This window comes from Strix aluco, chromosome 27 (genome assembly GCF_031877795.1).
Source record: "Strix aluco isolate bStrAlu1 chromosome 27, bStrAlu1.hap1, whole genome shotgun sequence".
In the NCBI taxonomy this organism is placed as follows: domain Eukaryota; kingdom Metazoa; phylum Chordata; class Aves; order Strigiformes; family Strigidae; genus Strix; species Strix aluco.
In genome coordinates, this window is record NC_133957.1 from 982,758 (window position 1) to 1,009,462 (window position 26,705).

General features: G+C 45.4%; 1 protein-coding gene across 7 annotated transcripts in view; it reads right to left on the minus strand.

The window, feature by feature from the left end:
• SCN8A (sodium voltage-gated channel alpha subunit 8) overlaps positions 1 to 26,705 on the minus strand; it is a 59,147-nt gene that overhangs the window by 8,174 nt on the left and 24,268 nt on the right. For all 7 annotated transcript variants that reach the window (XR_012621007.1, XM_074807529.1, XM_074807525.1 and 4 more), the window contains 17 exons: positions 23,726 to 23,947; positions 22,917 to 22,980; positions 22,061 to 22,202; positions 21,154 to 21,360; positions 20,297 to 20,584; positions 19,526 to 19,885; positions 17,597 to 17,732; positions 15,501 to 15,739; positions 14,904 to 15,077; positions 13,604 to 13,960; positions 12,008 to 12,478; positions 11,507 to 11,624; positions 10,653 to 10,807; positions 9,575 to 9,748; positions 5,440 to 5,562; positions 1,836 to 2,120; positions 547 to 600 (listed from right to left, as the gene is read on the minus strand). Coding sequence is in view for 6 of the 7 variants with exons in the window: in XM_074807525.1 (XP_074663626.1) it covers positions 547 to 600; positions 1,836 to 2,120; positions 5,440 to 5,562; positions 9,575 to 9,748; positions 10,653 to 10,807; positions 11,507 to 11,624; positions 12,008 to 12,478; positions 13,604 to 13,960; positions 14,904 to 15,077; positions 15,501 to 15,739; positions 17,597 to 17,732; positions 19,526 to 19,885; positions 20,297 to 20,584; positions 21,154 to 21,360; positions 22,061 to 22,202; positions 22,917 to 22,980; positions 23,726 to 23,947 (3,569 nt within the window). In the remaining variant the exon portion in view is untranslated. The remainder of the gene's footprint in view (positions 1 to 546; positions 601 to 1,835; positions 2,121 to 5,439; positions 5,563 to 9,574; positions 9,749 to 10,652; positions 10,808 to 11,506; positions 11,625 to 12,007; positions 12,479 to 13,603; positions 13,961 to 14,903; positions 15,078 to 15,500; positions 15,740 to 17,596; positions 17,733 to 19,525; positions 19,886 to 20,296; positions 20,585 to 21,153; positions 21,361 to 22,060; positions 22,203 to 22,916; positions 22,981 to 23,725; positions 23,948 to 26,705) is intronic.

Here is a 26,705-nt window from a genome sequence, read left to right on the forward strand (position 1 = left end):
TATTACTTGTTTCCCACCCTGCATTCAATGTAGGACAAGAAAATCCCTTTAAAAATCTTTTCATATAAAATCAAGAGAAGAGAAGAGAAGGAAAAAAATTACAAAGCAAAGAGGAAGTAATGGTATTTGCATGATCAGAGCATGCAAGAACAAGAAAAGTGCCTGAAGAGTGAGCTCCCACCCAGACATCATTTCAAAACTGGATTCAAATCGACACTTGGGATCCCATGTAGATGCAAGGTTCATGGAGAACCTTCTGGCTAATTCCTCCCCATAATTTATTCTGATGATGAAATAAAGAACTTCACTCTATTCCTTCCTTCACTGTATTTCTACTCCAGCAGGAGCTTCCCTGCCCCTAAAGCAACCAGAAGAACCCTGCCCTTATTGGGATTTTCTTTAACTTACCACACTAACAGAAAATGAAACCATCACAGTGTTAAATACACAATATAAGCATAGTTCTACCATTTTTACTCTTGATTTTACCAAAGCGAAACAGCGGAGTGAAACACTGGGAGGTGAGTTTGTGGTCATGCACTTTACCTTTCTGGAATCTACTGCTGCGTACATGATGTCCATCCAGCCCTTGAAAGTAGCCTAGCAAAGAAAAACACACGTTCTCTTAGAGAGAATTCACCCAGAGTCAAAGAACAAGTCTGATTTGCGCCAGCTTTGTCAAGGACTCCCTGGCACTCTTGATCACCCCATATACTGAACTTTAATATTACTTAAATATTCCTCTTTTCATCTCATCTAAATGAAATGAATCAAGCTCGAGAACTGGGCCCACATGGACCTCCTGAGGTTCAACAAGGCCAAGTACAGGTGCCAAGTCCTGCACTGGGGTGGGGGCAACCCCTGGTATCACTCCAGGCTGGGGGGTGAAGGGATCGAGAGCAGCCCCAAGGAGAAGGACTTGGGGTACTGGTGGGTGAAAAGCTGGACATGAGCCCACAGTGTGGGCTCGCAGCCCCGAAAGCCACCCATGTCCTGGGCTGCATCGAGAGCAGTGTGGGCAGTAGGGAGAGGGGGGGACTCTCCCCCTCTGCTCCGCTCTCGTCAGACCCCCCTGCAGTGCTGGGTCCAGCTCTGGGGGCACCAACAGCAGAAGGACACGGACCTGCTCGAGCGGGGCCAGAGGAGGCCACGAAGGTGCTCGGGGGGCTGGAGCACCCCCCTGTGAGGACAGGCTGAGGGAGTTGGGGGGTTCAGCTGGAGAAGAGAAGGCTCCGGGGAGACCTTAGAGGGGCTCCCAGGACTTAAGGGGCCTTATAAGAAAGATGGGGACAAACTTTTTAGCAGGGCCTGTTGCAAGGGGTTATGGTTTTAAACTAAAAGAGGGTAGATTTAGACTAGATGTAAGGAAGTAATTTTTTACAATGAGGGTGGTGAAACACTGGTGTGGGTTGCCCAGAGAGGCAGTAGATGCCCCATCCCTGGGAACATTCAGGGTCAGGTTGGACGGGGCTCTGGGCAGCCCGATGGAGGTGGGGCCGTCCCTGCACACGGCAGGGGGGCTGCACTGGATGACCTTCGAAGGTCCCTTCCAACCCAAACTGTTCTATGATTCTGTGCTAAATGAATCTAAACAGGTTTACTGCTGTCTCCTGGAAGGTTTGGTAGACCCTTTGAGGAGCAGAGTTGGGGCCATTTGCTGTGCTGGGACCCACACTAGGCAAAGGGATTAAAGATAAAACGGAAATTTTATTCCAGAGCCAAACCCAAGTGGGATTAAGGGGATGCTGGATTTCATGGAGAGAGGGAAGCATCAAAACGCGTTAGACGCAGCTTGTATTTACAACTACTAGGGAGATGGCGAAAGCAAAACTTACAACTTGCAGAAGAGCCAGATATCCTGCCCCAACGTTGTCAAAGTTAATTTTCACATTCTTCCATCGAATCTCAGTGGAGTTGGGTGGCATCAGTGCTTCGCAGTCTGTCTTGTTGTTAACAATATCTATTTCAAAGCGCTCCTCAGCTGTTTCATTAAAGCAGTAATGATATTTCCCGGCAAACAGGTTAACCCCCATAATGCTGAAAATCAGCCAGAAGATAAGGCAGACCAACAACACATTCATAATGGAAGGGATAGCGCCAACCAAGGCATTGACAACCACCTGTGTTGGAAGGGGTGGGAAAAAGTTTCAGTATAAAACACAAGGCAGGAAACAGCAAGCATCAATACAGCTGTTTTTGGGGGGGGAATAGGAGGTAAGGCCACTGACAGATCTGTGGCGTTTACTCCACGCAGAAGTTGGCAGTGAACTTATTCCAAGCGGTAAAAAATTCTGCTTAAAAGCCACCTACCGAAGCTCTGTTTTTAAAATAAAACAGGCCAGGTTGTTAGATTTACTGGGTTTGATTTGGATTGTTACTTCTTCAGTTAAACAACAATTATTTTAAATCATTTTAGTTGCCAAAAGGGAGAGGGGGGCATTACTGAGTGAGGCTCAGACTCTCTTCTCGGTAGCAAACAGGCTCCTAGCTAAAATTTTCTCAGAGCCGAGTTTGAGGACACTTTTGCTCATGGATTTGATGGGTCTCATCAGCCAGTGGCCCTCACGGCCATTCCCCACTTTCAAACAAGGCTGTTATCACTTCAAAGCCTGCCTCCTGCTCCCACCGAGGTCACCAGCAAACTGCGTGGCGCTGACTTCGCTGGGGACAGGACCAAGCCCAGCATTGCTCTGTCAAGACTAAGCAGTGAGTCGCTGTAAACATCAAAATCATATTTGTGACTAAGCAAGGCCAGTCATGTTGTCTCAGGCAGACAGCTGAGCATGCAGCTATGCAGGCTCAAGAAGACAGAAAAGCCATGTTCCTTCCTCTAAACTGCAGCAAACACAGCGGGAAGCGAGAATGGGTTTTGTCAGAGCTCGTATCTTCCACCAACTCCTAATTTTAGCCTCTCACAGTTTGGGAGCAGCACGTCCCTAAGCATCCCTGGCCAACACATGACAAAATGTAAGCTATCAGGCTTTTAATAGAGTTAGGTCAGCAGGATATTAAATCTTTTATTACGATCTCCTAATTTAGATTCCTTTAATAGATTAACAGAATCTAAACTGTTTTTACCCCTTTGCCTTAGTTTTGAAAGACTGCTCAATTACACGGGGATTCGGGAGTCCTCAAGCTGCAGCACCTGAGCCACAACTGGTCCTGGCCACCACCAAGTGTCCCCTCTCCTCCTCCAACATCTCTGTGCTGGACGCAACCACCACACACACGATCAGCTCTGCAGCAAGCCCCTGTCCTCCAGCAGAGCAGGCGGGAAGGAAAACTGAAGCCAACAGTGATCCAGACAGCAGGTAGCACTACAACGACTCTTAAATGACGTCAGGAATCGGTCACTGTACACCCAGGGAGGTGTAAAGACACAGGTTAGAGTCAGGCCTTTGCTTTCACCCTCCCTTCACCCGCACAGGACGCTCTGCTGCCGGACACAACAGCCGGGCACCTTCTGCCTTAAGCCCCTTCCGATAGCAATAGGCTGGTTGATTCCAGTTCATCGCGGGAAGCGAAAAAAAAAAGTGTCATATCCTCCTGAAATATGGTCACTTACAGTACAATAAATTTATGCAGCATTCAAAAAAGATCTGAGAGAAGGAACATGGCTTTTGTGTGCAGACTGACAAAAACGCATGCACGTGTCATAGCATTACTGTCAAACTTCCTGAATAATTTAAGAGCAGAGCAAGCTCTTGAAAATGCAGATTACTACGGAGTAGAGAAAAGCAAAGAACTACATTTTATGTTTCCTTTGCAAAGGCATTTCAGATCTCTATTCTCTGGCTCAGAAGAATTGTTCTGGTTGTATGGGGCAGCAACACTTGTCTTCAAGTCAAAACAAATGAAAAAGAATTTGGTTTAGGTAACCAGCAGGGCTGCAGTCCTAATTCTCTATCAGTTTTGCTGTGGTGAAAATCTCCCACTTTAAGCACGAGAACTTCCTGACTGTGCATTAGAAATCACAGCTTCTCTCCTGCATGGCTTAAAAATAGCTTTTAGTATCTACAGGTTGAGTGCCAGGTCTTTTCCTTTGTGATCATACTCTGAGGTGGGACCTGAACCCAGCCTAGCAAAAGCTCTGCCTTTGTGTCGATGGAAAAGTTTTCATCCTTTGTGCCCGTATTATAGAATAAAGTTTAGAATTAAGCTCACTGACACAAAGAAATAATAGCAGGATAACATATTAAGGAAGAAACAATCCTCTTTGGATTTGTTATGGTATTTATTTCTACCACTTCCTCCGGGTTTTGAGGGTTCCTGGTCAGCTCATTGCCTCTCGGGCCGTATTTTGTGCTCGGTCACACTACAGGGAATTCAAAGGAGATCAGAAGGATCCAGGTGGAATTGCTCCAGTCAGACCCTGAAGTAAAACTGTGACTGCTATTCCCTTCCCCTTTTATTTAAAATACATAATTTTATCTCTTGTAATATCTCGAATTGTGAGCTACCTGGGATTTAGCACAGAAGACCTACATTATTGTTCTAAGAGCAACTGGGAAACCCATTAAATACAACATACCCTTTACTTAACAGAAACATACAATTCTTTTGCATGTTCTTATAAGACTATTTCAATCCCAAATGGGAAAAAAGCACCAAAATAGAGAATATTAGTGGCAAAGTAGCGAGACACTGCAATGATTTCCAATCCCCAAGACAGTGGTGCTGTCTAACAATTTGAGGAAAGCTTGTTAAGTTCAATGCTTTGCTTGTGCTTCGTTGCTAATTCCACAGTGACAGGACAGGGGACCATAAAGCATGGTAAAAGGGAGGGAGTGGAAAGGAAAAGCTTCACTATCAGACAAGGCTTCCAGTCACCACCAGACTGGACCGAGAACAACAAGGTGCAACAAGAGGAATTAAACCAAAGCCTTTTTTTCAAACAGCTGAGCTCCCCGCCAGTCCCTTCCTGAAGGCCTGAGTGATCCAAGAAAGGAAGCAGCTTTTTACCCCCTTGCAGGCAGATTGCGTTTTTAAAAACCCCTCAGATATAGTCTTTCAATCCAATTCCACCAGCGGCCAACACCTAGAGGGGCTGGAGACACTGAGGTGGTTCAAATTCTGCTTCTTTGCACCTGGTGATTCTCCCTAGGTAAAAAAAGTTACAGCTGAGAAGCCCCCTCGGATGCTAGAGGTAAAAGCCAGGCTAAATGAGAACAGCCAAGTGTTAACATCGTCTACAAATGGCATGTGGTTGGGGCCAGTAATTAATGTAATGAGGCAGCTTAATGCATCTCCCTTTCTTAAGAGGGGAGGGTGCAGCGGTGGGCAGGGTGAGGGGACATCCACGGTAGAGGTGATCGAGTCAGCAGCTGCATCATGATTCTGTTTGGAATTTTCTTTCCACCAGTTTTGATCAGTTCTAGCATGCTTAAAAAAAACCGCTCCACAGGCATGCAGAAGGATCAGCTGCTAATGGCATCTTACCCTCATCCCCTCAAATCGGGACAACGCTCTTAAAGGCCTCAAAGCTCTTAGTGTCCTAAGGGACTTTATGGCACCTAGTTCCGAGTAGCCCAGGGCATTAGCTATAAGGCTGACTAAAGAGACCTACACAGAAAATAGAAAAAAAAAAAAAAAAAAAAAAGAAAGAAAGAAAGAAAGAAAGAAAAAAAGAAAAAAAAGGTTCCAGACTGTTAGAATGAATCCCCTAGCACTGATTGCCCAGCCCAGACTGCCAGCCTGGGCGGCCCCCATAATAAATACCGAAGACATGACACCAGCTGCCTACTTCACTTGACTGAAACGACCTGGAAGGAAATAATGCGGTTGAGAAAGGCATAAGAAAAGAACATAGGGGAAAGATAAGTGAGAGAGAGGCAGAGACACACAGACGGAGAAGGGGTCTGTTGGAAGGAAGAGCCCAAACGATGACAAAAACCTTACCCTCGCCCTTTACTGTCTGCAGGATCCCAGCGGCTCCCATTAAATTTAAGCCAGACAAATTTTAAAGGTACCTATGAGAAAGAATACAGATAAATACACACACTGCACAAACTGCACTCAACCTGTACAGCAAGCCACCGTGCTCACGCTGAGTGGTGGTGCTTCGTCCGTGGCAATGGCCTTCAGGGACGGGACGTGCGCCTGAGCTTGCTTCTGCCAAAATAATTCTGAAAAACGTGAACACCGGCCCCGTCACGCGCGGTGCCGAGGCAGCTGATTCCAGCTTCTACTGCCTGAAAACCCAGGGATGGGTGTGTTTTTTCTGCTCGTAACGCAGAGCAACTGTCGTGCACTTTTTTTGCCCGCTTGACGTCGCAGCGACATTTGTGAGCATCTCTGAGGGAAGACGAGCCTGGGTAAGCCCGTCCTACAGATGGGCAAACCGAGGCGTACAGCGACTGCGCGGCTGCTCGGGCTCGTACGCTGCAGCTGGGGACAGCTTGCTTATATCCAGTTTTCAACACCATAACCACAAAGACGACCTATTTTCTTTAGCAGCCTGGAATCAGATTTAGGCTCTACACCAAATATCCTTAACCAGGCGGGACTGAGGGCAGCTCAGGGTCCCGCAGGATTAAGCCCTGTATTACCAAAAGCCTGAAAGTGTGCGACCATCTACTTTTGGACCTGGCACGCGCGGTGAGGGCAGCAGCCCACTCCCCGTGTGAGCCAACGGAAAACTCTTTAGATTAGATCAGACAGGGCTTGGCCATATGTAAAGAGTATCTACAGACACCATTCCATCAGCATCCCACTGTCTGACGTTTTTGGCTAGTACCACATTACAGACACAGATAAGGAACAGATATGTCGACCTTTTTGAAGAAAAAAAGAAGACATCAATATACAGGAACAAATAATGAAAAAACATGAGACCTTCTCCTACAACAGGTGGGTTTTTAGCTCAATTCTCAGAATAGGACACTTCCTATTTATCATTCTTTTTTAAAAAAGGGATATAATGTGAAATTAAATATAAAGACGATTCTTATTCCACGCATATTCCAGGATAATTTCAGGACCACACTTCAAGTGCATGAACATACAGGAGAACTCAGAGATTTCACCTTATTTTACTGTTTTGTGCATGTGCTTCACGCTTCACCTGTCTTCATACCTGCCCCAGAATAAGTGGCCACAATCTATGGCAACACGGCGCTCTGGTTTTTCCACGTGGTTTTCTGATTTTAAAATGACACTGATTAAAACAGTGTCCCAAAGGTTTACAACAAAGCCTTTGTGAAGCAAAATCAGCCAACCCAGGAAGGGACCAAGCCCACAGGAACGCGGGTGCGTTAAAGTCCTGGTCCCGTATTTCAAAACACAGATGGGATTTGGAGGGACGGGCTGTAAGGTCCACAGAGAGAGAACTACGGCGTTTTACCCCCTAAATACCATCGAGGGTGCAGTTCTCTGAATCCCCACTTTTAGAGCTTCTTCCCCCTGGGGTAACGGCTTGCTCCTGAGTAGGAAACTAACACAAAGGCACTAAACCGACTAAAGGCTGTTTGAGCTTTCATGGGGTCTTTTCAGTATTATTCTCTCGGGACACTCCGACAGAAGACACAGCAGGCACCGATGTCAGACAAAAGGAATTCCAGATTGACTGAAAAGCAGAAGCCTTCATTATTACCCAGAAAAAGACTTTGTCTTCACAAATACACCCAGCAAGCTTTGGGGATCAGAGGAGGAGGGTTATTTGACAATGCTACCAAACCTGAAAAATAACATTCAAGAGGGTTGTTATGATGCAAAGGCTTATTCTCTATTAGTTACGGCTGCCATCCTGACTTCACTCAAACCCCATCTACGTCACGTTAGAAAATTTGTTTAAAAAATGTGATTTAACAGATACAGGACACGATGCATAGCTGAGATTTTGTCGAGTAATATTTTGGCATCTCAAATTCACATTTCAGATTTTTTGTAGAGAAAAATGTGCAACTCTCCTGTCTACAACACCAAGCGAAAAGAGAATTTCTCCTTCAGCTCTGGGAATTCAGGATCCTTGTACATATGCACTTGTTCACGCCCTGTAAATGTGTTACCTGACTGGGAAGTTCCTTATCTTTACTCCACCAGCAGCCAGATACTTGGGAAGAAAATGAAACTTGTAACACATCTGTCAGTTAAACTGCACTTCGTTCCCAACAACTGGAATTCAACTCACAACATGAAGCGTAAGGACTGTGAACGCTATTTTTGTGCTCAGCTGCTGGTTGTCTTTTTAATTCAATACCCCAAAGAATTTGCTGAAACACTCTCCTCAAAGCAGGACAGAAGAATAGATGGTAGCTCGCATTAGTTTCCATGTTAGCACTTGTACTTCATCTTGAGGCAGTGAAAGAGATTATTAACAGGGTTATTTTCAGAAAAGAAGAGTTACTACTTCAAGATGTGAGTTAAAAGGAAAGGTGTTAAGGGGATCAGAGAGGACTTTGGAAAAATAAATTTAAAAATTCAGTTTTCCACAGGAAACGTAGACATCTTGAGTCACTTCTGCCCCTGAATTCCAAGCATAGTTCCTCCACCTACTCAGAAATATTTCCAGAGTGATAATGTCACTGAACAGCAACTTGGCATAACTGAATCATATTCAGAATGTTCCAAATGAGAAGCTTGGAAATTTTTATTTTTTTTTTTTTTTTTTTTTTAGTATTTGCTCTTGGGGAATTCACAAGGACACTGATTCACAACTGGATGTGGTGAAATGTTTTAAAAGAATCCAAGCACTTGGGATTCTAAAGCTCCTTTTTTTGCAATCCTTTGGATTTCAAGTCCTACTGAATTCCGTAATTTGACAGCATAAATTCCATTTATTTTAAATGCCCTTGCTGTGCTTTGGAGTCAGATTTATTGCTAACACTTCTCTCTATTGTCTTTCTTCTTTTAATTCTCAAATTTATTCTCCCTACCAAGATGTTCTGCAGGGGAATTCCAGGGTGATCACGTGCTGATCTGTCCAGACCGACCGTTTCCCTTGTTCATGCTACGATCTCTTATCAGCACGCTTTGTTGTTTGATATGATCCTGCTTTTTCTCTCCTGGGCATTAGATCTTTTTAACAGAAGAAGGATGATGTTGAACTTCCATTTTGCGTAATAAGCTTTCAAAGTACTCAGATTTTCACAAATATGTGTGCCCGATGTTCAGAACATCAGACCTCGTTAGGATGGGAAGGTTTTGCCTGCCTCATCATCCCCCCATCGTTAATAACGCAAGCAAATGATTACAGAAAGAGGGTGTCACCAAGGAATACCACGTCTGCACAAGTTCTCCCACTGCTAACACCTTCCAGGAGCTCAACATGCGGGCAGGCCTCTTAGAAACAGTATTTTCAGTGGAGCAAAAGAGCCAAGGGCTGGCAACCCCTCCTTTGTCTCCGCAGGCTCATTAGGACCTGCAGGGCAGAAATTCCACAGTTGCACAGGAAACACCAGCAACACGCCAAGGGCTCAAGGGTTTTATCGTCATTTTGGAAACTTACAGGTATCTGGGATTGAATCCTCATTAAATATATGATTCAGTTAGGACACTTCTCGGGAGAAAACATTATCCCCGCATTCTTCTAACCAACATTTTTTTCCAACCAGAAATAAGAGGAGAGGATACATACAGCCACAATGAGGAAATCCAGCCAGCACCAGGCGTTAGTGAAGAACTTGACGAATCCGTAAGCACACCACTTCAGCAACATCTCCAGGATGAAAATGTAAGTGAAGACCTTGTCCGCGTACTCCAGGATGGTCCGGATGGTTTTTCTCTGTTCTATGTAAATATCCTCAAAAGCCTGGGAAATAACCAGGTACTCGCGTCATGATATCGGATTTATTCCGTAGCTCAATGTTGTTATCCAGCTTATTCAAACGATACTGAGACGAGCAGTGGAATTACATTTCTTATACAGCACCTTATCTGCTCGAGTAGTTGCAACACTGCAACGTCAAACCAAACAAAAAAAAACCCACCAAAAAAAAAGGAAAGTCCTGAGTAAGTCACACAAGAACTTCTCTGCTTTTTAGGGATCTGAGCACAAGCTTTTGTATCAAAATGTTCGGCAGCTGCTATCACTACAGCAACACACAGAGGCAGGTGTTCCCTGCAGCTCAGCACATCCAAAAGGGCCAAGTTCATTGGCAATCAGACTGCTAATTACTATGAAAGCTGCGCACGGAAAGAAAACCAGGCTGCTGCTGCGGGATAGGAATTGTTGTGGCCTTCTGTCCTAAAACCCGTGAGCAACGTGTGCTCCAGCTGTTTGTTGGATATCCCTACCTAGGAAATAGCGTGCTCTGTGAAAACAGACTGTGATTATTTGTGTCTGTGTAACACCACGAGCTCAAGAAGCTCTGCAAACGCAGAGAAGCGAAGAAAGGGAAATAGAAATATTCTTGTTTGGTAATGTGAAAATGAGACACAGATACGGGCTGGCTTAGTCCAAACCCCTCATGTTTCTAGTCAAGCTACGATCAGAACCCAGATTTGCAGGCTTTCAGTCTTCATTCTTAATTTAAACACAACAAAAATCATTAATAAAGGCTTTTGTACAGTACCTACCACAATGGAGCTGTGTTGTTTTCCCGGTAAGAAACATCACAGCTTGCTTTTTCACCAGATTTCCTACACACAGCCTTCCCAACTAGATGGCCCCCAGCTTACCACCAGGGTTACACATATTTCTGTATTTTACTCACCAGAGCACCACTGCTCAGTAGGATCATAAAGATGATGAAAGTCTCAAACCAATTATGTTCCACAATCAGAAAACAAGTCTTCCTCAAGGTCCACCAAGACTTCCCCATCCCTTCCTCAATATTGACCTGACAACATTTACAGCGCTGCATACAACCTGGAATGGGGATAGTGCACAAAGGAGTATGAGCCCAAATTTTGTTAGGTAACAGATGATTTAATGCAAGAACATAAAACTGTCATTGTCGAGAAGCAGTTTTGATGCCAACAATATTAAACACGCCGAACTGCAGTTAAAACTCTTGCGTTCCTGAGGATTTTATGATTACTTTCACCACTTCTGTATCTGGGCACCTGAATTAACATCAATTTGTGAACAGATTAAGCTCGTTATATTTGGTGAAGTATCCATGAACTTGACAGAAGAGGAATGGAAAAGTTGCTGATAAAATAACCTTGAACCATTTAAAATATCTTTGCCATGGGAATACCTGTAATGGAGCAGTTGCTGAAAGACATTGAGGCCAGCAACTGAAGAGGAGAAAAGAAAAAACCCGACCAGAAGCCAGATTCTTCTGCTTCTAAGCACTCAAGGCATCAGTTGTACAAAAGATCAACTTGCCCTACCTATAGGCCATCTACATCCTTGCAGGGGCGACTACATCTCCAAGACCTTCACTTTGCAAATTCTTCTGAACTAGTTCACCTGTGATCCAAGAAGGTCCAAGAAGGGTCTCAAAAGAAGCTGACAGCCAGCCCTGAACCAGAGCAAGACCTAACCTTAAGGTAAGCTTATAGTAGAGACAGGTCCCCGGAACAGCTCGGAGGCCTCTTTCCCCACTCGCAGTCCACTCACCCTCCGTGAAGCACGCATCAGGGTCCAGGTACTCCTCTGGGGCCTCCACAGGGACTTCTTCCACTTCAGGCTTGATATCAATGGTGCTGCCTTCGGAGGAGCTGGTATCATCAAGTTTCTGGAACACAAAATAAACCCCAATCCAATCTATAATTAGTTCCCAACAAATATGAAACTTCATGACGACTCAGCAGTTTGTTCACCACATTTACTGTAACGAAAGTTGTTTCCTCACTTCACCTCATTAAGGTCCTGGCCCGGCTTATATCTCACGTTAACAGCACAGAGAGTATTAAGTATTTATATCATATATATTTATGAGTGTTTGTGGTTCTCCATAGAGCAGTGAGCACCAGAAACTTCTGTCTTGAGTGCAAAGGCAGCATCGGAATACAAACAGAAGTTTTGTGCTGGAACTACCTAGTTCTCCCTCCCACGATGCTTCCAGGCACTCACACGAGGGTCAAATGACTAGAACCAATTTTTAGCATTTCATCCTACCTCCTTGCTGCCATCAGGGTCTGTATCACTGCTGAAATCTTCTGTGTTGAGATTTTCAAAATCTGATTCACCCACAGCAATAGGTACCCGGACAGTGAGATTGGGGTTATTGATGAAGGACATGTGATCTTCATCTATGATGTACTTCTCCACGCTGCTCCCGATTCCACTAGTCGTGCCGTTGCCGTTCTTCTGATAATCAATGTCTCTGTTGATATCAGCCCCTGTATGGTTAGCGATGCAGTTCACCTTCTTGTCATACAACTCATCCAAGGGTTTGACCTCATCTGCCTCTCTCTGCTTGAAATGAGCCTGCATGAACTCCCGCACTTTTGCCTTGGTCCAGGCGATGCCCTTCTTGATGCGAATAACAGAAATCTGCAGGTTGTTCATCTCCCCATCATCATCCGTGGCTGCTAAGTTGTCTGCGCTGAAGGAGCTCAGCAGCAAGGCCAAGAACAGGTTCAGCACCTGGAAGAGAAGACAGAGGTCACGTCTGGCAGAGCCGACACGCAGGGGTTCTGCTTCCAAAGCTGAATAGGAGCGTTCAGCCACAGGGGCTGCAGAGCTACGTCTCCAAACACCACGCTGAGAACCAGCTCTGGTGTCCCACAGACCTCTCGAGGTACCCAGGGCTCAAGGAACGAGACGCTGAACCTGCAGCGCGTTCCGTGAACGGGGGAGCCCTGGGCAGCGCACGACTCCGCCGGGGTCACCGGGGCTCGGTGCAGGCAAAAGGCTCCCGGAGCCCCTTGCAGGATCCAGACCGCAGACGTCAGGGAGGGATTTAAGGAGCTGCCACCCAAGGGGTTTAAATTCAGTGTTCCCAGTTTAGTCCCATCTCTGGCTCAAAGGAAATGGGCCAAATCGAAGCATTTTGAGCGATCACTCTGAGATCTATTTCCTTGCCCTCATCTAGTGAGAGTCCCCAAGACTTATTTTGTCAAAATCCCTTGGTGAGACAAGTCCTCTCAGACAGAGCTCACAACGCTGCTTTGAAGTCATGCAACTGTTCGCACTACTTCATTCTTGCTTACATTTTCCTCCGTAGACTTTTCTTCACAAAATTTAAGACCAGAAGGAAACATCATGATCTAGTCTAACCTCCCACACAACAGGCCGTGCAATTTCACCAGCAGATTCTTGCACACAACTATACCTCATGATTGAGCTAGTGGGCAGATTTCAGACGAAACTTCCAACCTGATTTTAACACACCAGGACCTTCCCCTGTGTACCAAATTATTTCCTCTCCTGGCATTTGAAAACCCAGGTTTTGCTTCTTTTGAACTTCTTTTACTCCCTCAGGCAAGGTGTGGGTCTGTCCCCTTTGACTGAGGGTTTTGTACCTCCAGCTTTTATTGCAAAGTGGTTGGATGCTTTATCTGTGGGCAACTGTTTAAGGCCTTAATTGAGCAAGGCACATCCTTAATATTGCGCTACCAAAGTCAACAGCACTGCTCATGTGTCAAAGGCCATGAAGGACCCCAACAGAGCTGGAAGAGACTCACAAATCATTACTCCCTAGTCCTGTGGCCTCCCCACGTTCTATCCCACCCGGAGGCAACCAAAGACCATCAGTAACCATTTACTGACCACTAAATTTCCGATGACCATGACCATCATGAAGACAATCAAGCACATGGCCTGTCCTGCTACTTCCATACAATCCCACATGGTCTCAATCCATTCCCCACACAACACACGGAAGACAATGAGGAAGGAGTGGAAGAAATCGTTCATGTGCCAGCGGGGTAGCTCACACTCCGGATTGATCTTGCAGACACACTCCTTGTAGCTTTTGCCGAAGAGCTGCATGCCCACCACAGCAAAGATGAACACGATGATGGCTAGCACCAAGGTCAAGTTCCCCAAAGCACCCACTGAGTTACCGATGATTTTTATCAGCATGTTCAGAGTGGGCCAGGACTTGGCCAGTTTGAAGACTCTCAGCTACAAAATAAAAAAAAAAAACAAACCAAAAACAAAACAGACAAATGACAATTTAATTTCGTCTTAAATGAAGAGGAAAATGAGACAGAACTTTCTAAACAGCAGCCATCTTGTACTTTATGTAAACATACGCCCATACTTCTGCTACTGAAGTCAGTGGGAGTGGGGAATGCTTGACTTCTCTTGGGATTTGGCCTCCTGTATTTTGTACATAAGTCATCCCCCACAGGGTGATCTCCTTTTACAAAGGAAAAGTATGGAGCTTCCACCTTGCTTTGCAAACTTTGCAACACTAAGGAAGTCAGGAGATTTATTTGATGGGTATGTGTCATAAAAAATTACTTTTTTCTTTCCTGAATGCTTCTCATCTTCCCCTGGAAAAAAGGACTTGTTTTCCTGGCATATCCAGAACACACAACCAAAGTTTAATTTCCAGAGAATCTCATTTGGAGACAGACCTTCTGAAGCTGGATATAAGCAGGAGCTTCCAAGTACTGTGCTCCTTGGAAAATCTGACCTCAGTTGTGGTTCTCTGCGCCCAAAAATCTAACCTTGAGGTTTTCTTAATTTAATTTTCAAAAGCTTAACCACTGATGGCACAAGTTAAAGCACACAATGACTGTAGCTATTCAGCACTTTTATTATACTACCAAATTTGACCACATGAAATAAGAGGGGCATTCTAACATGGTCCATCTCACCCATACTAAGTACTCTACACCAAGCCACCTCCCAAGCCATCCTTCACTGCCTAAATACAATGAGCTGTTGCTCAGATCTTGTGAACAGCAGTTGTGAAGTAAGAAGAGACCACAAAAATGACACTACCCCATCTCTGTCCTCCCCAACACCAGAAAAACGTGGGGTTTGCCTTTTCTTATGTAAAAGGCTTTCTAGTAGCTCCAAGATGGTAACATTCAAAAAGAACTGGAATATGGAATACCAGTCGGAAAGATCGCAGCACAGAAAGTCCTTCCACATCTGCTAGACTCAGTTCCATTAAACTGAGGGAGACAATAAATCCATCAAAGATGTTCCAGCCTTCTTGGAAATAATAGTAGGGATCCATGGCAATGAGCTTCAGGAACATTTCTGCTGTGAAAATTCCAGTGAAAACCTGGAGTGGTGAGGAGAGAGACAGACAAAGAACAGACAAAGATTCGCTTTTGTTCATTTTCTGATCTTCAGGCTAAATATCAAACAAGGCAATCTGTCCCGCCAGTTCAAAGACGCAGCCTGTGCGACGCCGCGTGCTCGTCTGCAGCACTCTTTTCTCCTCCAGTGCAGCACAAATATCACCCACCTGCTCGGGCAGACCAGGAATTAACAGATGGATTTTTAAGTAGTAACAAATTCTGACCAGAGAAGCGCGCCCTTAGCAAACATCTCTGAGCTGTCACAGACTGCAGTGAGGGCGAGCTCCCGCCGCTCAGGGTCCTCTAGTCGGGAACAGCAGTTCTTTCAGTCTAAGTCTACACTAACAAGCCACGTATCGCAGCAGGAGCAGATCTGTCAGGAATGTTTACCAAGACTATCTTACCAGATTTCCTACGGAGAGCACGTGTTCAAACTCGGGGGTCATAGGATGGTGCTCCATGGCCATGAACAAAGTGTTCAGCACAATGCAGATGGTGATGGCCAAGTCAACAAAAGGATCCATGACAATTAAGTTCACAATCTCCTTCAGCTTGATCCAGTACGGGTGGCATTCCCAGATCAAGAACGTGTTGGCAAATTTGTACCAGCAAGGGGGACACTTCCTCTGGGACTCTTCCAGCTCTACGATTACAAAACAAAACAGCAACACAGTTCAGTCTCCAGCTCTAAAGCTGCTGGATCTGTCTGATGCTCAGCACGGCTCAAACACCGTCCGGTCTTGCCTGTCACGGACCCCTCTCGTGTCTCCCTGCTTGCACAACAATTTAATATTCGCAGGCCAAAAGCATGTTTTGCTGTATGTACATACCACACTCAAACCAAAAGAACTCCAGGATGCTTGGCAACAGCTTAAGACAAAGCCTTACTAAGCCGTGAACCTTTCGGCCGGGGCCAATCACGCAGGTGGCCCCGACAGAAGAGTCAGGCCAAGTCTTGTACTGAGCTTCAGGAGCTTCTCCTCTGTCCCTGCGCAGGAGCTACACCCCACCTGCACGGGGTTACCAGGAAGTGCAGTTCGAAACCTGTGCAACGGCCCCACGTGGATCTTATGATTAAACCCAAATTATTCTAATTGAAGGGATATATTTAACTCAGAACTGATCAAGGTAAAACAGTTTAAATCGAAGTTACAGATTCTAAACTGCCTTTGGTGCCAGTTTTTAAATAACTTAAATGAATTCTGTGCTGAATGCAGACATGGTCTAAAAGAGGAAATATATGACATAATGCTGCAAAGGATTTTAAACAGGAATAACCTGATTAAGACTAACCACATCCTTCTACAGGAATCAAACACGATGCTGTGTCCGTTTTTTTTACACTGGCTTATTTCAAGTGCTTAGGGGAAAAAAATAAAAATCAGGAGTTCCCTCCCTCTATTCTTTGACTTGCAATGGTTCCATTCAGGCTATACAGCTGTTCATGCTGAAGTTTTATTTTTTATGGGTAGGGAAAGGACCACTGCGCTCTCTTTCTCATTGGCTCTTTGGTTGCTTAGTATTTAGTTGCCTTGGAATTTCTAAAGTTAAAAGAGAGGACCGTAGCACTGTAGCCTGTAGGCGTTTGCGCAGGAGGGAAGCAGCAGCAGAACCTTGCTCTGTTTCTAAGTATATTTAGTTTTCATACAATTTTATTGCAGGAGACAGCAGGAATTTGAGATCATCAACCTCATATGGCTGCTGTTCATAAATTCTTGCTGGCTCCTGCATAACATATTTGGAAATCTCATCTCCGTGTGCTGTCCATTTCAGAATTTCCGTCATCCAGAAGTCCCTTTCTCTTTCGACAGCTGTCACATTTCAGCTCTGAGCGTAGCTCAAATCTTTTTCTCCCACAGGCTGTAAGCAAAGGAGGGTCTCTCCAGTCCTTGGGAGATGGCAGGAGACAGAACACCTGTATTAAACGTCCTCTTACTCCCAGGATCTCCCCGCTGCATATTCATTGTCGTCAGATTACAACTCTTTGTTGTCTTTACCTCTGTATCTATATAATTCAGACGCAAAACCAAGTAAAATAAAGTCTAATAAATACTTCTGTATCAATAATGGCCCAAAAGAAGCAGGTTTAGGCAAAACCAATGCAGGAACACGTACTACCTGCAAGCAGGGCTGGCTAAATCCTGTATATCCAAGGGCACGGGGCCTGCGCTCCCCACCTCCCCCCCGCCCAGCTCCCCGCAGCCCCGCTGTCGCTCCGACACCCGCAGCCGCTGCCAGGCCACCTCCTGAGGCTTCACCTGAGCGCGGCGCATCCTCCGGGGCAGAGCGAGCGGAGGCGGGTGCCCGTGCCCGTGCCGTGGGGCCGTGCAGAGGGACAGCCAGCACGGCTCCGGCACAGGGAACCGGGGCAGATGTGGGGCGAGGAACCGTCCCCTCCCTGCCAGGTGATGGGTCCCACCTTCGTGGGGCGCAGCACGAGAGCGCGATCGGCACGGGCGGGCAGGAGGATGCCATGGGCCCACGTTCCAGCCACACCTACCCTCGACAAGGGTGTTTGTCAAGCCGGTCATTACGCTGTTGGTTCGATCCTTTCTTCCATAGGATGCGTTCACCTGATCCATCGAGACCAAAAGAGACCCACCAGGTTTCTTTCTAATTTCGATTTCAGTAGTACCCTGCAAAATTCACAGGATGATTAATACCAACTCTTAGTCTTCCCTGTATTTTACATCCTCTCAGCCTAGAAATATGGCATGTACGCCCAAGAGAGAAAAACATCTTTGTTCCTGCTATCCTTCTCATTTCCTGCATTATGCAAATGGTCAAACCAAAACTCAAGCCCTCGTTTCTGCCAGCACCAGTGCTTTGCAGCTTTAGACACATAAAGGACTGTATTTTGAAGAACATTTCTCATGAAGACTGCTGTGGTACAAAGCATTTTACACGCTGTGTACCAAACAGCAGAGATGGGCAGTGACTCTTTTAACCAGGCCACTTCACAACCGTTCTGGTCAGGGCGTCAACTCCACCCCAGCCCCGTCTGAGCCACCCAAATTAATAAGGTTTAGGAACTGAGAATTTGACAGTATCAACATCTATTTCAAACTCTGCATCTGAAAATTACAATAAAAGAATCTGAGCCACATCACTGTCCGAGAACTAGCGGGGGTTTCTAACACAACAGGGCTACGAAACCATGTCTCCATTTCAGCCTTGCGAAGGGCCACCTCGGTCCCCTCAAGTCGAAGGGCTCGCACTCCTACAGGCACCTCACAGCTTCCCTCCCAAGATTGCTCAGGAAATGCCAGTCTCTGTCAGGCACAGACAACCTTACGTACTAACAGATAACTGGGTTTTTTTTCCCCTCGTGACAGGAATTTGTCCCTGTCTGCTTGTGAAGAGGGTCTCTGCGCAGCCCCTGCAGCTCCCCCACCGTGACAGTTCACTGCTTGTTGCACGTCGCACTCTCTCTACGTACAGAGTCAGCAAAATAACTGCCAAGTAATACTTTCTCTTTTACCCATGCATCATGCAGATTACTGTTCCTACCACACTCATCCTGTGTTAGAAAGAGAATTAAATATTGAAGCAAAACATTGTATTAACATGCTAACTAGGGAAGAGAGAAAACAGGTAGCAACTGATGCTTCATGTAACTAATTATGGTCAAACCGGTTCCAAGGACTGAAATAACTAAAAAAAAAAAACCCCAATAGCTTGGAATTTATAGGCACGGTAACCAGTCTTTTCTCAGAAACAACTGATTTAGGTATCTCTCAAATGAGGTTGTTTCAATCTTACACAGGTTCTTTTACACCCCACTGACTAATATTCTATTTTTTAAGCTTTGTTTCTTTCCTGCGTTCTGAAATGTTGATCCACTGAAAAGGTTCCTCAGTACAAATTCAGTCAATTAATTACAAAAAGTCACAGTCAGGAAAATTCAAAAATTACAAAAATAATAGTTTAAAAAAATCGTTATTTTACTAACAGTTTCCCTTGCAAAATTTAGCGAGTGCTAAAAGATTGTTTGTGTTTCCCTTTAAATTCCCAAATATTTTATCTTATCGTGGAGAACATCTGCAACAACCTTTGGTTGGTTTTCCCATTCCCATGCTTTAAATAGCTCCTTAGGAATTGCCCGGACATACACCAAGGGTTCCTACTATTCTTAGTCCTTTAATTAAGGACCCAATTCCAAGGTTTTTTTTCCCAGGAAGCCAGGGGGAGAAGGAGGTGGGTCACTGAGCCTGAGAAGGAAAGAAAGGGGAAGTTAAAGCAGAGGGTGTTTAATCCAGTACAGACTTTATCGTCTGCGGTCAGAGCGAGCGACTCGCATCCCGCCGGGGCGCCTGCTTCTCTCGAAGGGCGGCATCAGGAGGGGAGGAGAGGCCAGAGCGCCAAGCCTACGCTGGCTCCTCACTGACTTCCTTCCACTCTCGTCGGTGGCTGCCCTAGCCAGTCTCACCTCAGGCAGGAGGCGTCCCCCGGGCATGCTGGAGGGTGGGCCGCCGATCAGGGACACCACGCCGTTACAATCCACCGTGCTGTTCCTCTTGACGTTTCGGCGGAGGTTGGGGAAAATCCGCGAGGACCGGCTGCCCTGGCTGTAGCCGCTGTAGCCGCTGTAGCTGCTCCTCCGGTCGCGGCCGCGGATGGGGATGAAGAGGGAGTCTCTCCTGCCTTCGCTTTCCTCCACCGTGCTGTGCTCGTCATCGGCAAACTCGTTCTCTGAACCCGGGTCACGAAATCGCCCTTTGTAGCTGAAGATGCTGCTCTTGCTATTGTGTCGGGAGAGAAAAGGGGAGCCTGGGATACTGAGGAGAGACTGGGAGGGAGAGAAGAAAGAACGACAACAGCGTGAATAGTAGGGAAACAAAGCACTGCAGTGCCGTCAAGTGCTGCTACAGGGGTTTCGCTCCCTCTCCAGGTCTACACAACCATCACCACTTAGTCGTTGGCTATACTTTATGCTTTTTTTTTTTTAAGAGTTGTTCACTCCTGGCTGGCTGAGTTACGTTGGTGAAGAAGTTATCTGGTTAGAGTCACTACTCCCAGCTACAATTTACGCCAGGGTAAGTGTGTGCAAGGGCTGTGAACTTGGGCCGTAAGTGTCCTCCTGATCCACCGCAAGATCAAGATGGTGGCAGATTCCTTTGACATGCTAACCAGGATCTAAGCTAGAATAATATCCTGACTGCAAGCAAGCATAAACATTAGCGAAGGAAATAAAAACTACCTGGTTCATGATGGAAAATTTCCTTCCTAGCCTGTTATCTGGTAGCCTGAACGCTTTCCTCCTCATGCCATCCTCAGATTCAGACTTGAACACCTTTTCATTGTCACACTTCTCATCTCCTTCTGACAGTTCCTTGTCCTTTCGTTTTTTCCTCCTGTTTCGACGCTCCTTGGCGCTCTTGGAACTGAGTTTGGAAATCTCCGAAGAGCTCCGAGACATCCTCCCCCCACCATCATCTTCCACAGCATCTTCAGAGACTGTCCCTGCTGAAGTGACCATAGCAGCAGCCTGAGGGCGTAGGCAAGAGAAGGGAAAAATAAATCAGATCTTACCATGATTAATACTCCATTTTCTGCTTTAAGAAAGAGTGTGGCTTAATGCATGTAAGTACAAGTCTTCAGAGCAGGATTGAGATGGTTATTCTTTCTCTTGGAAGAAACTTGCAGCCAGGACTTGTAAAAATTTTTATAGTCTACTTTTGCAGGTAGTAAAATCTCTCCCAGTCCCTCAGCTTTGTTTATAAGCGTTTGATAAAGGACCAACAAAGAGGTACTTGTCTGTCTTGCAAAGATATTCCCACACTTAACTAGGAACTCTGGGAACATTTAAAATTTTCTTAACAGAAGGGAGTTTTCAGTACAAAATAAACACAGCAACCTTGCATATAGTTCAGGAAAAACCAGCAGCAGTGAAGAGACAGTGCATGACATCAACCCCAGTCAACAGAGGACGCGATGCCACGGCAAGCCAGCCACGGCACTGCTGCACTTTTTGATTATACATCACTCCGTAATAACAGCCAAATAAATCTTAAAACATGTAAATGCATCAAAAAAAACCCCAATCAAAACACTCACCTGTGCTTCTTCCTGCTGCTTTTTCAATTGTTCTAACATGGCCTTAAATTCGGCCTCCTTCTGCTCTGCCTCCTCCAGCGTGGCCTGGTTCTGCTCTTCATAAGCCATAGCTACCACCGCCAAAATGAGATTAACCAGATAGAACGATCCCACAAAGATCACCAAGACAAAGAAGATCATGTAGGTTTTTCCTGCTGCTCGTAAGGTCTGGAAGCAGAAAAGAACAGTAGAGGGAAGAGAAAAGGAAAGGGGAAAGCAATTTCAGAGGGACACCCGATAGCTGAACCGATCCCAAGCTTCTTGACCTGCATGCTTCTAAGAAAATATCGCGGTGCTGAATATTTAACGTCTCAGCACTTCCACTGCAAAGCACTAAGACACTGCACATTCATTAGCCATAAACACAAAAGGTGACATCCCTCCTCTTCTCTTAAGGGAACATCCAACCCATGCAAACGGAAAATGATTCAGAAGTACAGTGTGAAACTCAATGCTCAGACTCCCTTAAAACAAAACAAAAGAGAAGAAAAGCCATTTCAGCAAGGTCCCCAAACCATCCTCAGGTTACAAGGAAACACTCTGCCCTCCAAAGCACCCGAGCACCTTCTGCGGGCAGAGCTGAACTGCTCATGATCTCCTGCAGCAGGCGGTCGGGTTCTTCCAGAATTAATTCACACTCCAGCTGTAGGCACGCTGAGGACCCACCAGCCCTTCTGGACTTAAAAGTACAACACCCACCTACGGGTAATGTCCCCTTCCTCCTCCTCACACAATATCTCCTTGTGCAGCTTTACTTCTAGTTCCTTTTCCAGATAGGAGGAATAAAACAAAGCTTGTCATGTTTTCCTTTCCTGTATTATCCCCAGATTCTCATCTTGCATAACACTGAAGCAAAGTGTTTACTTACTAATTGATACAAGTTTTCCCAAAAGTCCTGAGTCATAAGGCGAAATAAAGCCAGAAAAGCCCAGCTGAAAGTGTCAAAGCTTGTGTAACCATAGTTTGGGTTCCGTCCTGCTTTCATGCACGTGTAACCCTCCGGACATTGGCTGCGAAGAAGACAACAGCCATCTCAGGGCACCGAGGCAGTAAAAGGGATAGAGCAAGCTGACAACACACACATTATCCAAGCTTACAGAGATTTTCACAACTCTTGGAATAATAAATGGCACGCATTTTGCTTTCCATGTCAAGTGAGAACAGCAGACAAGGGGAGTGACAGACAGGATTTCAGAAGAGCCCTGTTATCTCTGTCCTACGGAAACGGTTTTCACCCAACGTGAGCCGGAAGGACCAGCTGTCGCCCATCGGTGTCTTTAGAGCTGAAGGACTGGCTGAAAAACTGACTGGAGGCAACAGCACATGGGAAGTTTCCAGTTCTGAACCTCCATCCCCTACTTCTCTGCTGAGTCTTATGACTGGATTCAGAGGGAAATAATGCCACTAGTAATCATCACTAGAGGTACCTGCCTCCTGAGATGACATGAAAAACGTCAGCTTACATTATATTAGTCAAACAGATAGTAACGATGGGTTAATAATTAGATTAAGGAACATGAAACCTTTCACATGTGAAATAACACCAGAACCAACAAAGGAAGTAACAGGAGATATTCCAAAGGTTTTGCTATCGTTAGCCAACATCAATGGTAATTACAGTCTCTATTTCTAATAAAGACAGGAAATATTCCAAAGGTTTTGCTATCGTTAGCCAACATCAATGGTAATTAGAGTCTCTGTTTCTAATAAAGCTCAACACTCACCCTGCATCTGAGCTGTTACCACAGAGCAAAGGATCAGGGGCGCCAGGAATTATGTAAAAATTTGCTGAAGAAGATGAAAAAGAAAAGATTACATGCACACACATACGGAGTTAGAGGATTTAACATACTACAGCACTACAAAAACCTTCACTTAAGAGCCCTCTAGACCCCCTACTGTTAAATTCATCAGTAAACTAACTCAGCTTTAAATAACATTAGCCCCGCTAACCGTGCCTGAGTTGAAGCACCTTACTGGAAGTCAGTACAGCACTTTGAATAAATATTTAAAACTAGCTGACTGCAGAGCAGAGAAGCTCAAAGTGAGAAGGGAGGAAGAAATTAAGTTACAAAAACTTGGAAGCTGGTTCCTTGATCATCCGCAGCATCATTTACAGCTCTGAAATCCTGCCAGCGTGGAAGGATGCTGCAAAGCAGAAACAGGTACCGACAACTTCATGTGCATTCTCGGAAGAACTCGGCAGAACTCAGTGAAGGACCTGACATTCAGCCCAGGGATTTCAATGGGCAGAGTTACTGCCCATTTACCATATTTAAACAGTTTTTAATTGGAAACAAAACAGAAAAAAAAATACATTGTGGACAAAATATTTAGCTAAGAGAGCACAGCCAAGACCTTCTAAAGGATCAACCCAACTAGAAACATCTTAACAAACTGAAAAAAACCTGAGCAAGGGGTTGTTACTGCGCAAAGCCAGACACACCACGTTATAAGCCACGTCAGAAATCCTGGTTAGCAGCATTACGTCAAATAAGAAGGTTTTAGGGAGTATCACTGCAGAAATACCTACACATATTGTTGGTGTATTCCTCCCAGTCAAAGCCCCTAGAGCCGTTATCCAGGAAAGTCTCATTCACATTAATTGGCCATATCACACACTTGTTCCTTAAATTGCCCATAAACAGCTGCAGCCCGATGAGAGCAAAGACACTGAGACAAAATACTGTCAAGATCATTACATCTGACAGCTTCTTCACAGACTGAATTAGGGCACCCACAATGGTCTTCAAGCCTGCAGAGAAGAAAACAAGACTAGAAATCACTCCTGTAGAATGAAAAGACATTGAAAATTCAAATACATACAGCACCTTACAACCACTACACGGTGGCAAAAGATTGTTGCTATAAAACGGGCGGGTTCCTGGGAACCACCGCTCGCACTCGGGGTGTCCCACACAGGACAATAGAGGTGGTGAATGAACCAAGCTCACTGGTTTCGGTGGTGAACTGGCGAGAGTCAGAACAAACCAAAACGCCAACATTCACCCCGGAGAATTCTGAGCCTTGCAGCGGAGGATGCAAAGCGCACTCAGGATTCACTGCCATGAAAGCCGGGTTTGTCTCAACAAAGATGTTTAATTAAGATACGCTGCTACAAACCTCTCCACGGACACATTTAGTTGTGTTTAAGCCCAGCTTATTGGCACAAACTACAACAACTTACAAAGATCAAATACCTTTTGAACTGTCTACATCTTAAGTTTCTACTGCTTAACTAAACTGTTTCAGCACTTCCCTTTTCCTTGCGGAAGCTGAGTCTTTCACTTAGCTCATGGGTTTTGTTACGGGTAGGGCAGGGTTTCACCCAGACTGCTGGCTCTTCAGGTTTACCAAGGCCGTCAGGATCATTAATGGGCAAGGCTCAATAATAAAAGTTGCTCAGGCATAAGGCAAGAATCCTGCTGGTTCTCCAACCCAGTCTGGTCTGTAAGAGGAACCATCCGTGAACTGGGGGAAGAACGGCAGCACTAATACTTTCAGGAGATAGATCTAAACGAGCAAGAATTTTGGATGCAAAAATTCAGTATTAGGGCCCCTTAATCAGCCTTTCTGATGTTAAGTCGAATGATCTTGCATTTATAAATGAGTAGTGAAGGAGGCTGAAGGGAGGAAGAAGGGAAGAAAAAAAAAAAAAAAAAAATCACAGATCCAGCTGAATTTGGGGCTGGTCAGATCCCAGTCTCTGGCTGAGGCCACGGGAGCATTCTGCAATAAACCTTTGTCAGGAAACCTTTCTATACCAACGGAGGTTTGATCCCTATCAGGAACACAAAGATTCAAAAATACATAAATAAAAAACAATTCTTAGGGAGGAAGAATTCTTTAAAATGCCTTTTATTTCGATCTTCTAAACTTTTAATCAACGCCAAAGCCCTGCTCCAAGAGGAAGCAGGTCTTTGCTGTCAGTTCTGGCGGCAGGTACCGGTCCCAGCGCCCGCTCGCATGCGCAGCTCCACGGCACAGCCAGGCACCACCCTGCACATGCACCCTCCGCGCCGTGCTCCTGCCTCTGCTGCTCTCTCACAGGCTTAGCAGGAGAACGGGGGTTGGAACCGAGACAATAAACTGCCAGCAAGAGTGTTCCCAGTCCAGTCACGGGACAAATACGCCTTCAACAACTTCCAGCTGAAGCAACCGCCTTCCTGCACTGCGGGGCCAGACTTATGTTAATGTCGGCGCGCCCCAGGCTGGCACTGCGTGGAGACTGAGGGCATTAGGCAGTTAAAATACGAATAACCCATGTGCCAATTAAAAAACATCTTTAGACCACCACGGAGTTTAATACGGTCTATGGATGAAAGCAATATTGTAATGTCTTAGCTCACAGGTGCCACAGTCTACTCCTGTCACACAAATCCATACAGACCCTCTACCCGCATGGAACTTTGTCCAGCAGCACGTCATACTCGGGTAATATTTCCCATTTTTATCTTGTCTAAAAACCACACTGAGGATAATTCCAGTTACTGATAGAAGATGTAGTTAGCACTCATCCTAACACTAAGATGAGTTTCTCATTGGCTCAGCACAGAGTTAAAATTCCCATTCCATGCGTTGAAGCAGAAGGGAAACGCCTTTATATTTTAATATTAAGTGAATTCTAAAAATTACTTCTTCCCTGAGACATGATAGCACTAAAACCCATGAAGAATGCTCTATGCCTAAGTTCATACTAAATAACCCAAAAGGCTAATTACACAAATGCTTTGCATTCCTCTCATTAGTCACAAAACCAAGAGGGGAAGCAGGTTTGTGCTCTACCTACGTGCTGCAGAACCACAGCTGGGGCAATCCCATCCCAGAGCCCAACTGGGACAAATAAGCAGAGCTCTGCCATTTCCAGTTCCAGCCACAGATGTGCCCAGCGCTCAGACAGGATCCCCTCAGCTGTGGGCAGCAAATCAGCCCTTTAGTAAAAAGTATAGCTGCGCTCAACTTAGAAGGGCTCAGATCCCGCCCCCCCCGCCTTGCTGTCATTTGAAATAAAAGGAAAACTCTTATTAATTTTGAGTAGTATGGAGAGAATGATACAAAACTGCACTGCTCTGCTTCTTTCCACAGGAAGACAAGGCATGCTGTCACGCATTTAGTAACCAGCTCATTAAAGTTGCATCATCTTCACTTTGCTACGATTATGAAAGCAAAACACATACGAAACTTATTTTAACATCGATGCTTTTCTTCGAGCAAGCCAGTTAATACCTGTAGCAGGCTGATAGAATCGCAACTGCACTTCAGATCCGTCCAGTGCACTGCTAACAGCAATTACCAAATATCTTTTGCTCTTTGTATGTGCACTGCCAAACATTAAGGACGGCTAAGGAAGAACATTATTCTAGCACACTTTCATTCGGTGCAAGGAAAGCAGGTGCCACTTAAGAACATCATGCACAACAGCCATGTACATCTGATGGGTTTAGCAGTCTGGAATGGGGACAAAAGTGATGGGCCCCTACAATTCCATAGTCTCTTTTCTGGCAAACGTATAT